Here is a 23,762-nt window from a genome sequence, read left to right as displayed (position 1 = left end):
TTTTGCAAAAATGAATATGGCTGTATTTTACTACTCTATGATTCATTTTATAGGTTTAATTTTGTTGTCTCTTCATCTGAGCTCCATCTGTTGAAGATGGAGTTTCTGGAACTGAAGTACCGTCTACTGTCACTCTTAGTCCTTGCAGAATCAAAGTTAAAATCGTGGATTATCAAATATGGAAGGCGAGAGTCTGTGGAACTACTACTTCAAAATTATATTGTAAGTTGGGGTTGTCTTCCTTTTATAATTATTTTTGAAGTATTCATATTTAAGATTGCTGGAAATTAATAAAAGAACATAAATATAAAATTAGACTTGACAGTCATCAACTTTATGACTTCACTCCATTCCTATGGAATATCCTTTCAAAGGTGAATCCATCTTCCTCATGGAGGAACTTTAGTCAAAAGGCTAAAAATGAGAGTGATTATCTTTGCACCAAAACCAGAAGTAATGTCCCAGCTGCTACCTGTCCGACCACCAACTTATCAAGCATATCTGGAGGTCCCAAATCCTAGATTTTTACTTATCTTAGATAGCAATTCCAAATATCTTAATTTTGTCATCTTTTACAACTGTGTAGATGCACTTTATAGTCACTATACACAAATTAAGCATAAAGATAGAGAAGGTTTTTGGCATGCAGTCCCCCACAGTACTTTTTATTTTTTAAAGTCTTTGAAATGGAGGGGGAAAAAAAAAATTATGCTGCCTCTGTATACTTGTTCAGTACACTATAGCGATAGGGTAGTAATTTTATTCTTACAAAGAATGTTTTTTTTTTTTTTTCTCCTATTCAGCATTAGTATATTAAAGCTATTACTTTATTTCCTTTCTGGAAAGAGTTTTGCTCCAGCTCTGCATCATCTGTCTATCATGTTAAGAAACTACTTTTTTAGTACACTTTAGCGATAGGGTAGTAATTTTATTCTTACAAAAAATTTTTTTTTTTTTTTTTCTCCTATTCAGCATTAGTATATTAAAGCTATTACTTTATTTCCTTTCTGGAAAGAGTTTTGCTCCAGCTCTGCATCATCTGTCTATCATGTTAAGAAACAGAAGCTATTGACTTACAAGCACTCATTGATATGTTCCCTTTGAGTCTTCTGCTGCTGTATCTCGTTAACTCCACCCTTGCAGTGCCAAGTGGCTGGCAGAACGGTACCGCTGCTGCGCTTCTATATTAGGGCGTGAGGGATCCTTACAAAAGGAGGGCTGGGCTAAATCCCTTTTCCCTTTTCTATCCAATCCATATGAGGAAAATTGCACAGAAAAATTCAGTTTGGAAAGAATTCATACAGTTATAGAACCGTTCAGAGCCAGGACACTGTGTAGATAAAGTTATTCATGCCCCCACTGCCTGATAGTTTTTATTGCTTTGGAATTTCCTCTACCAAGTGGGAATTGAAGACCTATTCACACCATTGCCTTTCTATGTTTAAATCTGAGCAGTCAGGGACACATAAAAATTCAGGAGTTAAGCCTTGTTTTTAGACAAACTTTGCAAAATTCATATGGTTATTTCAAATAACAGTTTGTAAGAGTGATGTGCAATATCAAGGAGTTACAGTCCATTTGTATACTCTGTAAGACTGTCACTACTAAACTACTAAAATGTGACAAGAGAAATAATGAGGAAGTGGACAGCTTGACTTCTGGATTATTATTTTATCACTATCTTATTTTCTGCTTTAAAAAGAACATTAAGTGGTGAGTTTGTATGTTATTTTGCAATTGCCTCAATTACTCTTATGCTTCAGACCACTAATGCTAAAATGGTCATTTGGGGAATGACAACACTTCCTTGTGTCATTTTTGAAACTTCATCACATCAAAAATGAGGAAATTGGGACAGGAAGATAAATAGAGCTCAGTTTCATTCCTGATGCCCTTGACACCTGGCTCTTTCCAGGTGTCCAGTAATGGAAAGAAACTTTATTTGCTTTGGCTTACCTGGGAGCAATTTTCTAGGACCAAGAGCCAAGTGCTACTCTTCCAGTTAATTAGGATTCTTACGTAGGAAAACTGTACTCAGTAACTTAGAGTCAGAGACTATATTAGTAGGAGATAAAAATGTAGGTTTGTTTTTCTGCCAAAGCAGTCTGAGCAATGTCATCATTCTAGGAACATGCGTAATTAGGATCTGGATAGAACATATGGCTGGAAAATATTTATGTACTGTAGCTTAAAAGTTAAAGTGGTGGTTGTTACTTTATACCACCTTCTTTGCACCTGTCTGTCATATAACATAAGGTCAGCGCAAATTGTACACCATCAACCTGAAGAATATACTGTACTGAAGTCTCAGCTTTAATGGAGATACTGAGTGTAGTTATCCATGGATTTTAACCCCGGAAATGTGTTTTGGCATGGCTCTATTAGCACTTCTTTAGTACCATATGCTGTACGGATATGGGAAAAGCTATGTATTTTCTTTAAGGGATCTTGCTAGATGGGATATTAACCAGTAAAATGTCTATATTTAATTTTTGAAAATATTTCCGATTGCTTTTAAGATCAGTATTATATAAGTAGTTTGACAGAGTCTTTTACTTTCTCATATGAAGTCTTGCAGTTTCTGGTTTGAGGTAAAATGTCTGTGTATGGGTTTGGCAGAAGTGAAAGTCAGGAGTTTGTCACATAATTCATGGAAAGCATGTAGTTCTGTATATATCCCAGATTATATTTTTTTTTTGCAGTAGAGCAGAGAAAAACTCTGATTGTCCTTGCCTCTAGTTTCCTTGGTTATAAACATATTTCTAAATTACGTACTAGATAACTGTAGTGATTTGACATGGCAACAGTAAAAGGCTTTAGATTTTTAGATGTATACTGGCTGGCAGATTAATTTTTAAAACTGTTTTTCACATTAAATACTGTGGGTTGATAAACGCACACAATCTAATTCTTATACATTGAACTTTGATCTGATTTGAAACCTAGTTTTACCAAAATCTCACTTGTACACATAGAATTTTGTCTATTCTGACATTTCAAAGCTTGTGTAGACATATGTGAGATGTACTTGCCTTAATTTTGTACATCTGTAACTGTGGAGGCATGGGAGGTAGTATAAGCTACAAAACTATTCCAAGACTCTAGATAAGTACATTAGGTAAGGCAATATAAAAGCTCTGTAGAAAAGTAGGTTTTTCTCTCCTTTTTAACAGTGACAATGCAAGATATAATATGCTTGCATAATATAGAGATATAATTATATATTACACTTAAAAGGAGTAACATTTCTGAAAGACATGTAAAAAAAGAAAGTCAGTGTCATTTGCGAAAGGGATAGAGGTATAAAGAGCCATAACTTCATGACCAAAATATTTCCAGATAAATTATTGATCATGCTATAACACATTACACAGCTAAAACATCACTCACAAAGGGAAAACCCTGTGTCACACTTTGGAAAAACAGCATCACTTTGTGCGGTGTTTCCTTAATCTTATTTTTATCGATTGCAAAGGAGATAAAGGAAAACTGAGTGATAAGTCTAATGTTTTTCGTCTCTTGAAGTGAAACCTGCCTTTCTGCAAAGGCTGAATACAGTAACAATTTTTAAAGTTTAACTGGATTTGATTTTTGTGGTGACCTATATCAACAATTTTTTCTCTTTTTATTAAAATTTTTCCACTTAGATTTCAGTGTAAAACATTTTCCATTAAATAACTTTTAAGTTAATTGCTCAGTTTCTGCACATTTAAAGTATCATATGCTAGTGAGCTTTGGGAAGTCAGCAAGTAGCAGACTAAGAACATATTAAATAATCTTTCCATATGCAAAGAAAAGAAATTCTTTTTAAGGGGAGGCTCTGCTGTACCATTAATTTGAAAAGTTGAAATTTATATATTATTTTATAATGATGATAAATTAAATGTTATTTTATAATGGTGAAAAAAAATGAATGGAGGAATAATGAAGTTAAAACTTGTCATCACTGTCCTGATGTTTTTTTAATGGAAATAATCCTTATTCTTAATACCAATCTTTATTTTGTCTGTTGTAACTTTTTTTTTCTTTTCAGTCTGTTATTGAAAATAGTAAGTTCTTTGAGCAGTATGAAGTTACTTACCAGATCTTGAAAAGAGCAGCTGAAATGTATGCCAAAGCAAATGGCTCAGGTAAATGCCTATGTTTCTTTCACTGTGGACACACCATTTTAATCTCTTTAGACATAAGTATCCTCTAAAAAGACCACCTAATATTTTTTTCCTCCACACAGCAGAGCTGTACAGCAGCTGCAGTTCACTAGAAAGGCAGCAGCTTCTGGTAGCAATTTCACTTATTCTCTAGCATGAAGCCAGCTGGTACAGAGCAGCCTGTGCTCCTGCTGTTGAGATTTCTTAAGAGGATGGTTCTTAAGATTTGTTAAGAGGATGGGCACGTTCAGGCTTCTTAATGGAGGAAGTCCATGGTCCATGCTAACTCCTGGATTGTTTCAGTGCTGTTGGTTTAGGACAAAAGTGCTCCAGAGACCAAACTGGGAGTAGGGAAGACCATGTTCTACTGCCTGGAAATGCTCCCTGGCTTGGCTTCATTTACTAGAAAAGGACAAAAAGAGAGTTGGTCCCAGTGTTGTTATAGTAGCAACAGTATCCTCTGATTTATTGAAGATTCTTCATTAACTGTGAGAAGCTATAAGAGGGACCTAAGTGATAGCTAAAGTATGGATATACATGAGAAAAATGTGTAGCTGATTCAACAGCTGCCTCCTGTAATTCCTGGACACTGCTGAGTTCAGTGAGAATGCACGAGGGCAATATTTGACCTAGATAGTTACAGACATGAGATCACTTTAATCTCTGCTGAGGAGATAACACAGTGATGTCTGTGGAGGATTGCTGCAGCTGCTAAAGTGGTTAGCAGATGTGGAGAGAAAATAGATGTCTTTTTTGTTTTGAAAGTTGATGATGATGACACTCAAATTTTACAAAAAGTAAACATTTTTTACAAGTGATTCTCACAAAGAATAAAATGAATAGGTTTATTCAGTGCTATTAAAAAATCCAGTGACAAATTCTTTTCCAAAGGGCAGCTACTCACTTACATGAATTCAGAAACAGTAGTGCAAATTAGAGGACACCTTAGCTAAAAAATATTTTTTAAATTGCCTGTATTCTGCATGTTTTATGAAGTCTCAGGATTATCTTGAGTCCTTGTTTTTCTTTGTATTTTTTTTTTCCTTCTGGAATGAGGGAACACTTGTTCCTTTATTGCTGTGAGGAAAATACGAAAAATTAAATGGTAAAAATTAGCACAGTTTGGTTTTAAAGCCAGCAGAAGAAAGATCAGAGTTTCATTCAGTACTTTTCAGTGCAGACATACTATGCATTTGTACATTATACATCTATATTGTTTTCTGCCTTTTTAAGGAAACTCTCTCTTGATTTCTTTTATTATAGACTAGAAATGAACACCACGCTGAATATGCAGTGCAACTGTTTTAATAAAGCATTCTTTTTATCTACTTTCCTTAGTCTTTAATTCACAGGTTTAATTTCTCAGTCATAATTTTGTACTAAAATTGGGTTTTGAACAGAACATACGTATATAAAAGCCTATTGAAACAGAAGTTGCAGTAAAATATAATTCCCTGATGAGAATGGATAAACATAACATAAAATTAAGCTTTACAGAAATACTAACAAACCAAAATAATCAATGTCTTTCCCATATCTCAGTGGAAGAAGTTGAGAATGTGATGAAATTCATGAATGAAACATCAGCACAGTGGAGGAACCTGTCAGTTGAGGTGAGAAGTGTAAGAAGCATGCTGGAAGAAGTAATTGCTAATTGGGACAGATATAGCAGCACTGTGGCAGGTCTACAAGCTTGGCTAGAAGATGCTGAAAAAATGCTGAATCAGCCTGAACCCTCGAAAAAGGTATGCACTAATAGCGTATATTTACGGCTATTTTGTAAATTATGAAGTGCGGGATATGGTTTTGAATTTGTTTAGGTTGTTTTACAAAATGTCATACAAGAGGGAGATAGTTTTTCAGTTTCTGGCTTACTGTCTACCTTTATCATACCTGTTTCAATGTTTGCACATATAGGGTATAAAGACATATACATGTATGCACTCAATGAAGGAAGGCATCATCTGTGATAACATGGTTAGAGGCATCTCTGACATGAATACAAGGCAGCAGTATTGCTTAGAGATAGGAATGTTACATGATTCACTCATAGGCAAATACAGCTCTTAACACCAAAGTGCATAGTCATGTGCTGGGTATAAGGACAGCTCAAGAAAAATGTTTTTTCCACTGATTTTTCTACGATATAGGTGACAGATTTCAATATTGGTTGCCTTCACAAAACAACATTATTAATATTTGTTGTTAAGTTTAATGAGTTACTGCAAGTAACTTGGCAGTGTTTAAAATGAAATATTCTTATATCCATTTATATGAATAAAGTGTAGATGTTTACTTCTCTGATGAGTTTTATAACTTTACCTGTAAAGATTTTCAAAGCAGAAACCTGAACATATCCATACTTGCTTCTGATTTCTAACCTAAATCTAGATGTATTTCTTACCATTCTGATATATGAAGAGTTTCAAAAAGCCTTGTTGAAAACCTTAGACATGAAAGCATTATTCTTTCCAAAATGCAAAATTCTTCTTAAAATCTCAAAACTGTTAAAGATTACTGAGAGGTAACGTAATCGACGTTTAGACTGAGATACGTATTTTAAAAGTTACTTCTTTCAATGTTGAATCTCCCCCTCCACAACAATAATGTTCACTTAGATAGTTCCAAGGATAGTTCAGATTTAGCATTTTTAATATTTGGTTATTAAAAGCAAAAGCACTACTCATTGGTTTAAACAGTGAATAGTCATAGAGCCATCAACACAAGCACCTAGAATCGCAAGTGTAAGATGATAACTATTGCTTGGAATATGGCATAAAACTTTTTTAAACATTTCTGAATATTGGTTCTGTAAACCCACAGGTTTATCAGTAATGAGATACAAAGATTTCATTGATGCTCATGTGCAAACCTTATCTGAATTATTAAAACCCACTGTATCCTATCCAAGGCAAAGACCGTAGCAGTCCCTTACCATACTGTCATGCTTTCTTCTTCTTTCCATCATCTCAGTATGGTTTCAAGACCAGCAAGTACCACTGTTCTGTTTGTAAAAGAAAGTGGCTTTTGTCTTTCTCATTGGTTTCTGTTTTCAGAAACTTTATTGTGAACCTGTAGCACAGACCTTGCAAAAAAGATCAGTGTGTGCTTGGATTTTTTCTACTCAAAATACTAGAAATTTAACAATAAATAAGTATTGATTTAACAGTAAATAAACATTAATTGAACAAACTGCTGCCTTCACAACTCCTTTATTTACTTACAGTACCTGTTAAGCACTTCCCATCATAATGCCATTGTAATATTCCTGTTATAACCCTATAACATCCCACACCTTTCTCCAACAGCTGTATCCAAAGGGTATCAAAGGGCTTCTACATCTTATGCAGGGACTTCCTTAAAAAAAACTGCATTGTTTTCATTGAGAATGAAACGTGCTTCACAGTACCTTCCAAACTTGTCCAAATTTTACACATACTTTTTAGGTTGGCTTCCGAAATGGAGAGACTCACCTGCAGGGTCTGAGACAGGTGATGGTTTGTGGGAATAAGCGTGCGGGAGCAAGGATCCAAGGAGTTTACTCTGTGCTTTTTCCTTCTTGACCTCTAGTTAGCCTGACCATTGGAGAACTGATCAGTACCAGATTCAGACAACTTACTTTCTTTTGGATTTCCTTACAGAGAGTAGGCTTTACACAAAGCAATAGAATAGAAAATGCGAATAGAAAATGGGTCAAACTGCGTATAAAGTTTACTGAGATGATTAAAAGTTTATTCACTGATATATCAGTACGGAGAGCCTGTACTTTACTGATCTCAGCTTTAGGAATTTAACGCACTGTGGTGTTTAATTCTCTCTTCAACAAATTTGAGCAGTATTATATCCATTCGACATTTTCTTTTTGGTTGTATCAGAACTGTTTTTACCTGTGGATGAGTTCTGACAAGTATAAATTATAAAGTTCCAGAACTGAAGCTCTGCAACTTGAAATGACTGACAGTACGGTTGGACTTTTTCATATCTACCCCTAAGCAAAAGATTGCATGGAACTGTCACTGTCAGATCAACAGTCTTGGAATTATAAGGTAGATCAATAGTCATAAATAAATTGTGTCAGTTCCCCTTTCTTAGTGGGAACGGTCTTTGTCATATGCCATCCATTGAATTATGCATTGTTTGGGAGAAGGGTAGTGGGGACAAGCCAAAACCATGTCAGAGAAGATGTGGACAATCATGGGACCTTGACTGTTTTGTTTACTGGTATAGCAGTAGTCAGTGCCTGGAGATACTTGCCTTAGGAACAATTGCCCATCCTCTTGAAGAGCAAAAAGGAAGGGAGGGAGCTGGTCTTTTTCTTCTCTAGCAATTGTGTATACCTGCCTGCAAGATGCACAGAAGCGTTTGACACTATGGCTGGGCTACTTTGGCTGTCTCACTGGAACAGGGGAAAAAAAATCAGTGACAACCATCTCTTTCCCCTCCCCGCTACCTACTCCGAGATAGGAGGAAGCAGTGATAAAGAACCTGTCTTCTCAAATCTTCTGGGATGGCAGACCCTGGAAAGCAGAGGAAGAATCTCTCTACAGTCTGTATATGACCTAGATTACTATCAGCCCATACCATTTCAAGACAAGACAAATTTGATGAGCCCTAACATTTTTTTCAGTTATGGACCTTTCTCTTAAGGAAGAGTTCCATTAGTTTAATTGAAGCTACTCACTGGAGTAAAATGAGCTGTAAGTAAACTGGTGGTAATTTTTAATTCCACAGGTTATGTTCACAGACATAAAATTCTATTGTGGCATATCTAATATGAAAAGCTTCAAGGATAATTACTCGAAGAGTTTTATCAAGCCATTAACTGGTGATTAAATTTCAGTTTGATGATTTAAGATAAAGAGTAATTGGAAAGGTGTTTCCATTTCCTTCTTCAGGATTTCTTCCGGCACTTGCCTCATTGGATCCAACAGCACACAGCCATGAATGATGCTGGTAATTTTCTGATTGAAACATGTGATGAGACCATTTCCAGAGACCTTAAACAGCAACTTCTGTTACTAAATGGAAGATGGAGGGAATTGTTTATGCAAGTCAAACAGGTATGGGGTTTGCTGTTACTTCTAAATATTTACTTTGTCATTTCTGTGCAAACAAGACAAATTTGCCCCACAAGCAGGGCTGTAGTACATCTTACTAAAGTCTCAAACTGTGCATCATTACTTAAATTAGAAATGATTCCCTGACAACGGTTTATTTTATTGTAGCTTTTCCTTTGTTTATCTCTTTGATTATACAGCTTTTTATTTTTGGACATTGTCAGCTAGTATAAGCTCTAGTTTTTCTTTATAATTTCCTGTCTTGGTACAGTGAATATTATTTATGCATATCATCTACTGTTCATCGAAGAAAATGTTAAGTTTTAAGTAGCCATTGGGACTGTAAAAGCTCTGTAAAACTGAACTGTGAAAATGATGAAACTGAATATTTTTACTACACTTTAATGAAAGTTGCATTCACCATGAGCAGGTACAATACAAATTAATTAACTGATTTTTTTTCCCAAATTGGTCAGACATTACTTTGATCTTGTGCACAAGAAGGCACTGATAGTAAATGAAAAATCTATGCTTTATATCGTGGAAGAGATTCAGCTGATTGGAAAAGAATTGTTGTTTCTATATTTGCTCTTTAAAAAGCAAAGAGAAGATGTGAGCTAAATTACACAGAAGTATTTCACACCTCATAAACACATTAGGAAATATCTTTGCTATAGTCAATATACATCCAGTGATATTTTCCCCTTCCAGTAATTTTAAATGGCAGTTTCCTTTTTGAAGATGCTGAACCTGTTTTCTTTACTGGCATGATTATTTCCATTGCAGTCAAGTTAAGTGGAAAAGCAAATAATGATTGCCTCTCTTTTTTTGTAACTTTTCCAAACTGTTGACTAGAATGTTCTCAAGCTTTATTTGCTGATGATATGTAGGATGATTCACCGTGAAACACTAATGCCCAGGATGTAAATGTCTCTTCCCCAACTTCCACAGCTGCTTTCACGCGCTGGCTGTATGCCTTTTCTTGCTGGCTTTTCATCCATCTGTAGTATAGCTCTTTCCACTTTGTAAGACCTGTGTTTCCCCTTCCTCCAGCCAGCAGTTCTTTTAGTTACTCTTCAGCTTTTCTAGGCTTTTCACGTTTATTCTCTTTGCTAATTTTTCAACATTTATATGGTAGGTAATGAGAAATGAAGTGAGATGTTGATGCTGGGTTAGAAACAAGTAAGAGTCTGGCATTCACCAAATGACCCAAACATTAAAAAAAGCTGGCCTTTGTATGAATATATCAGCATTATTGACACTGTTGCAGGTGATTAATGTCTAACAAATTTAGGAGATTTGTTTCCATTATTTTGTATTTTGTTGAATGCAATTTGTTCAGCAAACAATTAAACTGAAAACATGCTAATTCTCTTAAGTCATTATTTAAGTGCCAGATATTTCATTTTAGGGTGTTACGTTTTGTTTGTTTCCTTTTACTTTCCATTTTCTTAGTATGCTCGAGCAGATGAACTGGACAAAATGAAGAAGGAATACTTGGATGGTGTTGCCCATTTGACAGCTTTTATTGATGGAAGCAACAGGAAATTTTTGGTCCCTGTAGAAGTGTCCTTCCTTGATGTCAAAATGTTTGTACAAGATTTAGAAGTAAGTGCCTTGCTTCCATTCCTTTCTTTCTCCTTCATAGGACAGAAACTTGTAACTACTTAAATCTGTGAGCATAAAATTATTTTACTATGCATTTCAATTATTACTATTTTTTTAGCCAGTAGTGCTTTTTGTATAATTTCTGCTATAGCTAATATAAATAATTGTATTCCATGAGTGACATTTCCAAAACAGCATCCAACTGGATATTTCTTTCTGTGTAGTTCCAAATCACATTCGGGTGAGCTGACTGATATCCTTTGACATGGTTTCATGCATTTGAAATATGATCCAGTATTCAATAAAATCAGTGATGAAAACAATTGATAATGAAATATATACATTATATATCTTGAGAACAGACTTTTTTTTCCCATGTTGATTTACTTTTAATTTTTTTAAACATTTGTTTTAGAATATTAAGCAAAAATTGCCTGCAATGGAAGCTCAGTACAAAATGGTTACAAGAACAGCCCAACTTGTTACAAAAGAAGTTTCCGAAGAGGAAGTGAAGGAAATCCTTGGAACTTTGACAAGGATCAAAGAGCAGCTGAGCAAGGTTGCAGAATACTTTTTCTACTTTGCATGTTGTTGACTGTTGGACTAATAAATAGTAAACTCCTCTACATAAATGCTCAGATACATGCATTTTAGCAAATATATAGTTATATTAACAGTAGGTCGATTCGGGGAAAAATGTTACTTCTTTTAGAATTTAAGACTACCATCTTTAAATTTAATACTCTTTTCTTTTAGAAGTAATACAAAATCTATATTTAAAGAGGCAGGTAGCAACTATATATGGACACATGCAGAAGCAGCTGCTATTTTTGAATATCACAAATTTTTTAATAATTATTTTTCTTTAAAATGGCCTAAAGGTTAAGGAGTATTCCTGTGCCCTGCTCTATGAATGCCAGCGTCTACTGTCTCCACTGGAAGAACTGGAGAAACAAATCACACATTTTTATGAATCTCTTGAAAAAGTCAATGAAATAATTTCTATCATGGATCCTGAAGCACAACCCACATCTGTTCTTAAACAAAAAGCCCAAGTAAGTTTCAAAAACATCTTACAAAGATCTGCTGCTCGAATATTTACAATTAACTTTCTAGGAATCTGGATTGCACCTTGGTAAGCTGAGCAAATGTTTTTTCATGTTCAGGCAGCAAACATAGCCTGTCCTAACGTCAGTTAGGCATAAACATACAACAATTGAAACTTGTGTTCCCTCCTAGTGCCTGTGCAGCAGAAGTAAATATAAGACCTTATTTATTTATTTATTTATTTTTATTTAAATGTAGTGGAAATAGGCCTGAATTATCAGAAATACATTAGATTTTTTTATTAAGCAGATGAAACAACGTGATCAGGAACTTCCCTAGGTTTACTTGGACAATTATGGAAGTTTCTTAGGAGTCTGGAAGCAGTTTCTTTGAAGCACATTGTAGTAGAACCTTAACTTTTCTCCCTGACCAATATATGTTTCATTCTGAAGGAATTCAGAGCTGGTCAGAACTCACTTGGAAAGCTAAATGAAAGTATGAAAATCTTGCATAAGAATTGGCATTCATCCTTGTGTATGTGTGGTATGCAGCCTAGAAACAGTCCCTCAAAATTGATGTACACATTTTGTTACACTCAATTTTGAGAGGTAATATAATTTTTTTACAGGAAGATGAAGTCTTTCAAAGCCATTTAGAGGCCCTTGAAAAAAAAAAAAATTGGAACAAAGAGATTTAATTTTCTGGGTTTGTATGTGTGTGTGTGTGTGTGTATATATATATATATATAAAAAAACCAAAATTAGCTCAAGCCTGTAATGACTCTGGAGATTGGCCCAAGAAGGGTCTTCTCTTCCAGTGACTTTAAGCTTTTATTGAATTTCAGTAAAAAATGAACTGGTGAGCTTGAATCCAGCCAGTCTGTTTCTCTTCCCAAGTAAATCCTCTTCTGTTTATGAACACTGGCTGAGTCATGTGTCCAAGCTGCAAGTTAAGGAGCAGCTTATAAGAGTGTTCCTTTCCCCTCCTTCTGAAGGTTAACCTGCCCCAAAACATTGTAATAAAAAGACATTCTTCTTCTGCAATGATTTGCCAACAAAGGTACCAAAATGTCCTCAGTTATATGGAGGGTGTTAGTTTCTGCTAATCAGACAGTAAACAGAGAATTATGCTGAGGAGTACAGAACACAGTATTCCTTCAATAGAAGAATGGTTTTCTCAACTAAGAATTTTTTAAACATTTTTTTTCAGCCTGTGCAACTTCATGCATGTTTTCTTTTCTTCTCTCTCTCTGGTTTGGTTTTGTTTGTTTGTTTGTTTGTTGAGTTTTTTTGTTTGTTTTATTTTGTTGGGGTTTTTTGTTGTTGTTTTAGTATAATTCTCCTTACTTAATGCCATTTTTGATGAAATTTGAGTTTCAATAGTTTACATGAAAGGTTAATTTGTTGAAAGGCAAGAAAGGTTAACATCTCAACCTGCTACTGAGAGTTGTCATTCTACTATCTATTGTCTGCACTGCTGCCTACTTACAATTATACAATAAATATGGACACCACAAAGCATTAAAACACAGAATAATGTATTGCCCTACATTCTCTAAAACTATCAGAAAGCATGGTTATATGTCTATGTCTTTTTTAAAGACAGCTAGAGCTCTATTTGGGTACAGGACTCTGTACACAAGGAAAAAGTTGCGTGGTCTGTGTTACTCCATATAACATTTTGTGTGGTTCTGTTTGTTGTGATGCTTTGACCTCGTCACTTTTGTTCTTATTGTCTAAAAATATCTTCCTGTTATTTTGCCAAACTTTTCTCTCCTTTGTTCCTGGCCAGGGTGGATATATGTTTTTTTCTTTCAGGATTTGGTAGCTTATCAAGAAAACTGCAAGAAAGATCTGTCCCTGATTGAGAGGAATAGTCAGAGTATCCTGCAGTGTGTGGCTTCGAGCGAAGTGTTACAGCATTTCCATCAGTCAACATTTCAGAAGAAAGTTACACAAGTTCAGCTTACTTTTCAGGTAATTATGTCGTACCTCTGTGCATATTTTTGAAAGCTTGTTTATATGCAGCTGATCCATCCTACCATATCTTCATTTCATCACTCTGTAGCTACTGTCATAGAGAGCTCTCTCTGATGTCAAGTTATTAACTAGGGATTTGCCTATATTAGGTACAAAGACACCAACAGTCATGTTTTCCATGCAGTTATTCATGGGTGACTATGCCTCAGAGGAACCTGGGACTTAAGGAGAACTTCCACACATCTCAGGCTCCTTTGGAATGAGGAACCTGAAATCCATCTCTTGGGGATGCACTTTTTGTTGTTTCTCCTGACTTTCTTACCTTGGCTCTTATACTCCCATACATCCCCTTTCACACACCATATGGAAGATGTAAACTTTTGTAAATGCTGCTATTGCTGGGCTTTATATTTCCTCAGAAAATGCAGTGGATCATGAATATAGGAAGTTGCAAATATATGTTTGCATTTGTTAATGTAAAGATGTTACTTTGAGCTATAATCCCCCTTACCTGTAGAACTCTATACTGCTATTAGCCATATCAATATTTTTGGGGCTATTCAGTCTCAGTCTATCCCTGCTTTAGCATGAAAGTAACCATTATGTAGAAGTAATATCTGCACATGTTGGGTTCTATGAGATTTGTTTTCAGGCAATTATTGTTCAATATAAAGCTACCTAAATTGAATTTAAATCTACAGAAAATAACCTAGAAGTAAAGAGCTGTTTCTGAAAGGTGGATTTCAGAAATAAGTACAGCCTACAAAATACAATATAAAAAATCAGTGGGGTTTGGGTTACAGTTTTGAAATTAAGTTTGTTAAGTTTAGCCTACAGTGAGAGAAGAAGATATAGTTGTAGCTTGTTAAATTTACCATTTTAAACATTAATTACTTTATTTCTATAAAGATTGATGGTGATTTATCTCTTTTGTGTTGGAAAATAAACCTATAAAACATGGCTTAACCGTACAAAGTGTGGCATACCCAGAGTTAAAATATTTATGGGTCTGTAAACTTGAATTTTCTCATGTAAAGAATACATTCCTGTGTGATTCTACAGAAATTTTTATCAGGAAACTTTAAACAGTTTAGCAAGATGTTTGAAACTACAGATTTCATTAGCTCACTAGGTAAAATTATTACAGTTCTTTACACTGTAATCGGTGAGCGTGGTTTATGGTTTTTGGTTAGTTTATGGTTAGTAACCAGTGTTGGAATTACCTTGCTGCAGTTGAAATGGTGAACTGTTCATTTCTCCTGGAATTATAACCACTGGGGCAGACTATAAAGCAGAGAAATGAAGAGCTGCGACTAAAGTTTTGAAACAAGAGGATTTCAGAGCAGCAACTCAACCACATAATTTGCTGCCTTTCTCCTGGTTCTTATCTAGCCTACTCATGTGATAATCATATAAATCCCCTTCAGGTCAGAAGACTTGTAGCATGGAACTGGTTGGATCCATAGGTCAAACCACGGTAATGTAGAGTTGTGTAAGAGGAAGTAGTCTGCTACTAAAAAAAATGGAATGGCAAGCTTTTAGCCATACCAACCATACATTTGAAAACAGGCCTTAGGAAAGAAACACCAGCCACATGGGAGAGGCATCCTGAAGGTGTATCAGAGACATCTCTATGAATTAGCTACCCACGTTTGTTTGAATGAAGGATGGCATGAGCATGAACCTTAGTATAAGTATTAAAAATTGGGAAAATGAGAGCATGAAAAAAAAGAAACGCTTGTGAATGGCAAATATTTGAAAAAGTGACTCCAATCAAATGCATTTTTGTAAGGTCATGGTAAAAGAGAGCAAATAAAAATCAATGAGAAAGTGCCAGCTCATTTTCTTTGCTTATAACTCAGAATATGGTCAGGAAAGTTGGTGACTGGAGAAAAAACATAGAAGCAAATAGCCGTTTGATGAAGAAATTTGAGGAGTCTAGAGCAGAACTGGAGAATGTAATACAGATTGCCAATTGTTGCTTAAAAGAAAAAGGAAATCCTGAAGAACTTCTCAGGAAACATAGCGTGAGTAAATTGTCTGACGTTCCTCATGGAAATCTTTGAGTGCATGACATACAAGTGAAAAACCTACTTAATTTTAAAATTGGTATGGATTTCTTTCACATATAGAAGTTATACAGATCAAGTCAAACTTATGTTAAGATTGAAAAACATAAAGGAAAAAAAGATCACCGCTCCTACTGATGAATGTAAGCAACCAGAAGATGAAGAGAGGAGATCCCCTAGAAATTAGGGTTGGTTTTGCCAGTAGAACCATTGGGAGTGAGAACACTGCATTTTGCCAGTCTCACAAATCCACTCCTTTTTTTTTTTTTTTTTTTTTTTTTTTTTTTTTTTTTTATTATTTCAGATTGATATCTATACCATAACCATTACTTATGCATGTAACTTTGAATTGTATTCTTGTTAAATACCATCTCAGTATACTGGCTGAGAATAAATTAATTTTCTGGACCTTAAATAGCTAGAAATAGTTCTTTCCTTAGCTCAAACTTCAGTTCTTCACTGCAGCAGAAGCAACTTTGGAACTTCCAGAGCATGTTAGGGAACTTCATGTTGACAGGTTACAATATCAATAACCATCTTCATCTTCTCACCTTCTCACTTTCCTCCTCAATTTCAGGAGTTCTTTAACCAGTTGGATCAGAGAGTCCTAAATGCCTTTCTGAAAGCTTGTGATGAACTTACTGACATCCTCCCAGAACAAGAGCAACACAACCTGCAGGAAGCTGTCAGAAAACTCCATAGGCAGTGGAAGGTTAGTGACATTGAATGATGTCTCTGGAAATTGTAAGTCTTACCTTTGGAATGTTTCTGCATGATATCTATTTTGGAAAAAAAAAAAAAAAAAAGTATTATTTGGCTTTCTGTACAATTAGAAAAAAATATTATTTATTTTGCAACATTAGATACAATTACACCTGCAAATACCCTCTTGAAAAAACCCTGTTAAGTGGTCAAACATCAAGAAATGTGAGAAATTAATTATGAAACCTTAGTTTCTCCCCCTACGTACAGCCATAACGATACTTTTGAAGAACATTTATTGAGAATAGGTGCTAGCTTTTCTTACTTTATGCTGATGTTGGATGATTGACTTTCCCAAGCTTAATAAAACGAATTTGTAAGAGATCAGGCTATCAGTTTAAATTGTGTCTTCTGCCAAAGCCTCTAACAACTGAACAAACATTGCTTATAAGCTATGGCATTTTTTGCCTGCTACAGCATGTTGCAGGTCAAAGCTAGAGTGATGGATGAGTGGTTTCTCACTAGCAGGCAAACAGGGACCTCTTGAAGCAGTTGTGACTATAGCTGCATGTGAATATATCACTGTTATTGTTTGCTTTATCGTTTTATATGGGAACTATTCAGTATATTTTGCCAGGAATCAAGATGTCTCTCTAATGTGCCTTATACATACATATTCTGTTCCCCAAAAATTTATATCCTTATGATATATATTGGTAACAGAGTTGATTTATTTCCTTAAATAAATACAGATAAAGCTCCATCTGTTCCTGCATACATATGCTTTATTTTCCATAGCAGCAGTTTTTAGATAATTTACTTGCAGTAACTTCACATTGAGCTAATAAGAATAGTGTTTTACCTCTGTGCTTCTCTATTGCCCCTGTGGGTGTCTAGGATCTGCAAACAGAGGCACCATATCATTTGATCCACTTGAAGATAGAAATACAGAAAAGCAGGTTCCTGGTCACAGTGGAGGAGTGCAAAGCTGAACTAGCTCGGCAGAACAAGGTGCTGTCAAGAGAAGGCAATGAAAGGATGATTGAGGAGCACAAGGTATGAATTATATGCCACCACGTGGGCATTTACAGAAGTGCGTTTCAATGTCAATAATAAAAAGAAGGTCTGACCAACTTTTAAGCCCCCAAACACTCTGTGCACAACTGCACAAAAATTTAACAAATTTAATTGGACTTTAACAAATTTTTTTATGTGAACTTAGTACAGATACGTAGATATGCTTTGTGATTTCTGCCAATTTGGTTTTTTTATTGAATTTTCTGCTGTCTCCCATCAGTTATTCTTCGGTGACAAGGGACCTTACCAGCTGTGTGAGAAAAGGCTACAAAGAATTGAAGAACTGTGCCAAAAACTGCCAGTTACTGATCCAGTGAGGGCTACGTTGGAAAGCAGCCAACGAATCTTGAAGGATCTCAAATCCCAGATAAACAGCACATATGTAAAGCTAACAGAGCACTCGGACACCTGGAAGGGCTATAAGAACAGGTGTCAGCTCAATTGCTAGCTGGGTCTCCTAGAGCCTTATATGTGGTCACTCTTCTAAATGTCATCGTAGAACAGTACCATGAAAAGAATAATATTGTGTTGTTAGTTTCAAGAAGAAAATTATACTTTATGTAGTAATTCCACAAATTATAGTGGGGTTTTGAATTGATTTTATAATTTTTGGTTTAAATTTAAGGTTATTATTTGGTGATGGCGATTTTTGTCTAACTTTTTTCCTTGCTTTGCATTACTTGATGTTTTGTTTCAGATTTTCTGAATTGGCAAATTGGATTTCATCAACAGAAACAGAGCTAAAGAAGATAAAGGAAAGTGTCCATGATACTGCCAAATACAAGCAGTGTAAAGCAGCTGTGGGGGTAAGGCCCTGGCATATTCTAAAAAAGCTAGAGTTATTACTACTGGGACTCTGGATAAAACTGTGTTCTTAAATAGTGTGACTGTTTTACTATGGAGACCATAGTAAAACAGTCTCTAAAAATCAGCTCTGCTGATTCCTGATATTCTTAAAAACATGTCCAGGAATAGTTCCACATGCAGCTAAGTGTGGCAGTAGTTCCTACTTGCAGTAATTTAGAGTAGACAGGTCCCTTTACCTGTATATTCAAAACATCCAAATATGGATGCAGGTAGAATAAATACTTGCTCCTCATCCTGCTGTGTGGAGAGCTAAAAGTGCTGTGCAAAGAAGAGCCAAAATTTCTGGACTGGGGGTTTTTGAAGGTTCAAGTTACACTGTCATAAAAGACAATTTTTATTGTAGAAGACTTCCTTAAATTTAAGACAGTAACAGGCAAAGATATCCTACCATTCACTTTTGCATTAGTGACCGGTAACAGAAGTGGTAGAATAATTGAAGATTGAGTCATTTGATTGAATTAGTTTTAGGCAATAATTTATTGTGTCACTTGAGACCTAGCTTTAACTTTATTTCTCTTTTTTTTTTTTTTTTTTTACATACTAGGAGCAAAAATAGAAATGTCACATACTGTTGGAGTTTCTGTGAAACTCATGAGCAGGTTATGAGGCTAACTGTGCAGAGAAACATAATTAGGATGACCTTGATAGAGCAGATAGAGCTTCAGTTTAATGGGTGCTTCTGCTGCAAAACGTCTGATTTACTCATGTAATTTCACTGCTGGAAACTTTTCACCAGCACTGGCACAAAGATATAAATGAACTACTGGGTGAAAAGAGTGGGGTGGGAAAGAGCTATTTAAATCAGAAAAAAAAAAATACACAAAATCTTATATCACATGAAATTTTGTTTGGAAAAGTCAGCATTGAAGATGTAAATGGTGACTAAGAAATTTGGTCAATATATGGAAAATATATACATGGCATCTACCATCTATTTGTGGTTTAAAATGTTAGTTTGTGAGGAAAATGTGCTCCACTGCTACTTGTGAAAGAACGGTCTGATTAAATAGTAGTGGAGAAAAGTCTGTGGAGGAAATGCAAAAATCTAGTCATTGACTGGAACAGAAGCAGATAGGGTATGCAAACAGAAAAATAATACATTTATAGTCTTTCAAGAGAAGAACAATGGTAGTATGTTTAAACTACTGTTCTTTGATGTCGCTCATTAATATATTTTGTTTATTTGAAAAAAATATGTTTTGATTCTTCCGTAGGAAATTAGGAAGCATATTAACAAGCAAGGAGAAAATCACAGCTGGCTGAAATCTAGGCTTGCTGTTTTAACCACAGTATGTCCTGATCTGGAGGCCAAAAAGACAGAGGATGAGCTTTGTAAACTTTCCAGTGACTTCAAGGGACTCCTAGATTTGCTGGCTGAGGTACAGTATGAGGGACACAAAAACTCTCCATTTACAGTGTCACATGAAATGACATCAATCATGGCTTCACAAGCATAAGTTCCCTGCTGCGTTTTTTTAATTAAACTGGAAGTGTTCAACAACGGGAAAACTCATTTGTACTCCCTGGGTAGTAAAGCCTTGAGAACAGCAGGCAGAAAATTCTGACATTATGGATCTTTTCCTTTTGCAGAATTGGAAAGCGTCATAGTTAATGTTTCTGGAATCAAAATGTCACTATTTTTAGAGGCAAAAGATTGTTTTCTGAAATCAGCTCTTAGTGAACATTGGCAAAACTGTGATTTGCATCGGCTAGTGGATATAGAATTTGACTTTAGTCTTCATTTATGTATGTTTTATGCTGAAATAATAAAGGAACTACCGTAAAGTAGTTTCAAATCGTTGAGGAAGTTCATCATGCACTGAATTTGCAGGAAAAGGCTGCAGTTTTCTGAGGTCTGAAAGATAATGAGGTACTGTAACTGCTGAAATCATGGGAAGTTTCTAACTGATAGGCAAAACCTCTTAGAATCCCCTGAACCCTTGAAGTTCTGAGGGATCTCAGGGAACTTAATGCCTCACAGTTTTCACAGTAAAAAGAAAGATCAGGAGAAATTTAGGACATTTTACCCGTAGAAGGCAGAACATGATTATTTGAAAAAAAAGTTCAGGATAGAGAAAGAGTTCAGGCTTCAAATTCCTTTGTTAATGTTGATTCTTGTGGAGACCTTGTAGGTGTTCCAAATGTATCAAAGTTCCATGTATGTGTTGAAAACTTCTCTAAACTTCTGTGGAGTGGAAACAGTTTTCTGTGGAAAACTGTTTGGAAAGTTGGGGGAACCAGTGTTATGATTTCCAAGTCACTGAAAAAAATTTAAGATAATAGGTTTTTTTTTAATTATTTTTATGTTCTATTAAATTACTTTTGCTTTTTTTTCCCTCGAAAAGCCAGAACTAAGGGGAATACAGGTTCATGCAGGTAAAAAAGATAATAAGATCTAGAATCTAAACTTGTTTTAAATCTAAAAGCATAATTGAAATGGCACTTTATAGTATAGTTAAGAGACTGCTAATTCTTAACAGTCTGAATATGCTTTACAGCTAAATTTACAGCTTGTTAAGCAGATGGATGAGATTGTTTAAACAAGGACTGATACTGGGTATTTCCAGAGTTCAGCAATGCTTTTTGGATAGTAAAGACTAAACATTTATATAACAGGAAAGAGAATTACTTGAATCTGAACAACCCTCCAAAGTGAATATGGACTGGAAAGGAAGGAAGGGAGGAAGAAAGGAAAGGAACTTCTTAGTTCTAGAATACTTTGTGATTAAAACCTTAAAACACAGGAACTGTTTGAGGAACAGAGCCTGTACCAAGAAGCAGGTACAAGTAGTTAGCTGAATCATCCACAGAAGGAAGAACTTTCTTGTATGTTGAATAGATAAATCTTTTTAGTTATAAAATTCTGCAACTGAGACTGGATATTGAACCACATACATATTGTGGTCCATAAAAACAGGGTAACAGGACATTTTAACATATTTTTGATTCACCAGGGCATCGCTCCAGAAGGTACAAAAAGGCAGCAAGATTTTACATGTGTTGAGTAGCACAGGTATTTTCAAATCTGGGTCAGCTTGCAAGGGTGAGAACAGCATGTATTTTCTAAGTGATCACCAGTAAGGGGCTGTCACAGACAGCCATTTGCCATATGGCAATGTGATAGGGACTATGTCTGAAAAAGACAATTGATCACATTTTAGGTCTTCAGTCACCCTTTCAATGTAAAGTTAAAGGTGTCTGTTAGAACGCAGAATACAAAAAGTGATTTGAATTCAGACAATTTACTGTATTTTTTGAAAAAATATTCCAATATAAATGTGCCCTTAAAATATAGATATGCCTTTCAACATGAAATACTTAAAGTTATCTATAATTGTAGGTTGAAAAGGCATTAGGCACTGTAGGAGACTGTGTCCAGTACAAAGAAGAAGTTAAAAGTGCAATTGAAGAGTTAATCAACAACTCTAAAGAAGCCCAAGCAGAGGCTGAAAAGATCCTGGATACAGAAAGTTTATTACAAGCTCAGCAACTACTACTTCATCATCAGGTATGGCAATTCTTCATGACCATATTAAATTTCTATTTTAAAGTATGTAATTACTAGATTTTTTTATATCCTTTAGCATAACTACTTATTTAAACTTGAAAAATCTATAAAGGAAATGGTCTCATCTGGCCTAGTGTTGATTTCCTATAATGAAAAAAATACTCAAAGATGAGTTAATTTTTCAACTTTTATTGAGTATGCTTTGAATATTCTTTTATTTCATATGGGATTTGGGGCACAGAATACCTGAAAAACAAGTTTAATTTACTTGAAATTTTGGGTAATTGTACTTTACAAGTATGTAGTGTAGTCTCTCAGTCTTTCTTGTCACCTTTTTAAAGTCTACATGTCAGATTTGATCGTGGTAAATTTGGTCTGATCCTAGTTTTGGAAATGTATCAACTTCAGCAGCTTTGATGTAGCACCAACTCTAAATGCTGGAGAGGAGGTTTACCTCTAGCCTCACGTCCTCCTCTAGGTACCTACTGCACTGAGAGATTGGCCTCCAGTTGGTAGAATAGGAGGCTTTTTATGCACTAATAATAGATCAAAACATCTGCAGCCTAGAGTAAAAATTATTCGTGCAGGTTGCCCACAGCAAGAATCATGGTGTTTAAGGCCAAATATGGGGAATTAACTTTGAGGCCTGCTCAAAGCTAATAAAAAATAGAATAATTTACTGTCAGTGTTTGTGCATTATATAAGTGTTTTATATTAACATGTCTTATCTCTGTCTCATCTAAACTCTTTGGTATTTGTAAAAGCTCTTGTATGTGTTAAGGTTCATATTTGTTCTTTCAATACTCTACATTCCTTATCAATCATCGGATAGGTAGTAGGAATAGTTAACTTCTCCTTGAGTTCTCAGACTCTCCTTCTCCTTTTGATATGGAGTCTTTTAAGGTAAAAACTGACATTGACAAAGAACTGAAGGATACCCCTGCAAAAGCAAAAAGTGGTTTCATTGTGCCAGTTGCCTAAAGGAGCTAAAAAGTCTAATCATTCCTGTTGGATGAATCCTTTTAGCAAAGAACAAGGAGACTCCGTGCAAAAAGGCAAGATGTGCAACAGCAGATTTCCCAGGCTAAGCAGTTGCAGACTGAAGGTGGACTGCCCAGCACAATGCAAGAGGATTTGCAAAAGTTGGAAGGAACACTGGAGAACATGCAGCAGACTATGGAGAAACGTGAAGAGCAACTGCAGGTGGGTCCTTTGCAAGTAGAAATAAAACCCCTATGTTTTCTTCTTTTTTAACTTAGTAAAACCCCTATTTTTTTAAAGTAAAAAAAAATCCGAGATCACTTTCTCACCTCTCTGAGTCTTGGTCCCTGGGGTTTTCATAATCAGCAACTCCATGAAACCTTCTTGAAGATGCTGGATACCTCTTAATTAATAAAGAAACAGCATTTTGTTTGGTAGTGTTTAAAAGTTCCAACTATTCAGTCATAATAGATAATTAAAATAATTTACCTGTGAATTAATTTTTAGATGGGCTATCTCCCCAGGATGCTAAAGACGACATTGCCCTTTAATTGAGAGTCTTTAGGCTGGATATTAGATTAATAACACCTCATGTTGTGCAAATATAATCTGGTGTCATCCTAAATTTAAAGAAGGAAGGAAAAAGTCACAGAGAAATTAAATGGGCTGCTCCAGGTTGTATAACTAATCACTGACTGAACTGGGATTAAAATTTAGAA

The 23,762-nt window shown here is 35.3% G+C and overlaps 1 protein-coding gene across 1 annotated transcript in view; it reads left to right on the top strand.

The window, feature by feature from the left end:
* The window catches only part of SYNE1 (spectrin repeat containing, nuclear envelope 1), a 315,179-nt gene that overhangs the window by 79,844 nt on the left and 211,573 nt on the right, over positions 1-23,762 (top strand). The window contains exons 14-29 of the mRNA XM_014950654.1: positions 54-222; positions 4,034-4,130; positions 5,691-5,893; positions 9,044-9,208; positions 10,661-10,813; positions 11,229-11,372; positions 11,695-11,868; positions 13,678-13,836; positions 15,702-15,866; positions 16,486-16,620; positions 17,508-17,666; positions 17,908-18,116; positions 18,385-18,493; positions 19,769-19,933; positions 21,895-22,062; positions 23,089-23,265. Coding sequence (XP_014806140.1) covers positions 54-222; positions 4,034-4,130; positions 5,691-5,893; positions 9,044-9,208; positions 10,661-10,813; positions 11,229-11,372; positions 11,695-11,868; positions 13,678-13,836; positions 15,702-15,866; positions 16,486-16,620; positions 17,508-17,666; positions 17,908-18,116; positions 18,385-18,493; positions 19,769-19,933; positions 21,895-22,062; positions 23,089-23,265 — 2,551 coding nt within the window. The remainder of the gene's footprint in view (positions 1-53; positions 223-4,033; positions 4,131-5,690; positions 5,894-9,043; positions 9,209-10,660; positions 10,814-11,228; positions 11,373-11,694; positions 11,869-13,677; positions 13,837-15,701; positions 15,867-16,485; positions 16,621-17,507; positions 17,667-17,907; positions 18,117-18,384; positions 18,494-19,768; positions 19,934-21,894; positions 22,063-23,088; positions 23,266-23,762) is intronic.

Source organism: Calidris pugnax, unplaced genomic scaffold, assembly GCF_001431845.1.
Source record: "Calidris pugnax isolate Ruff unplaced genomic scaffold, ASM143184v1 scaffold24, whole genome shotgun sequence".
In the NCBI taxonomy this organism is placed as follows: Eukaryota; Metazoa; Chordata; class Aves; order Charadriiformes; family Scolopacidae; genus Calidris; species Calidris pugnax.
Note: the sequence above shows the minus strand (reverse complement) of the source record. Positions and strands in the feature narration are given on the sequence as shown.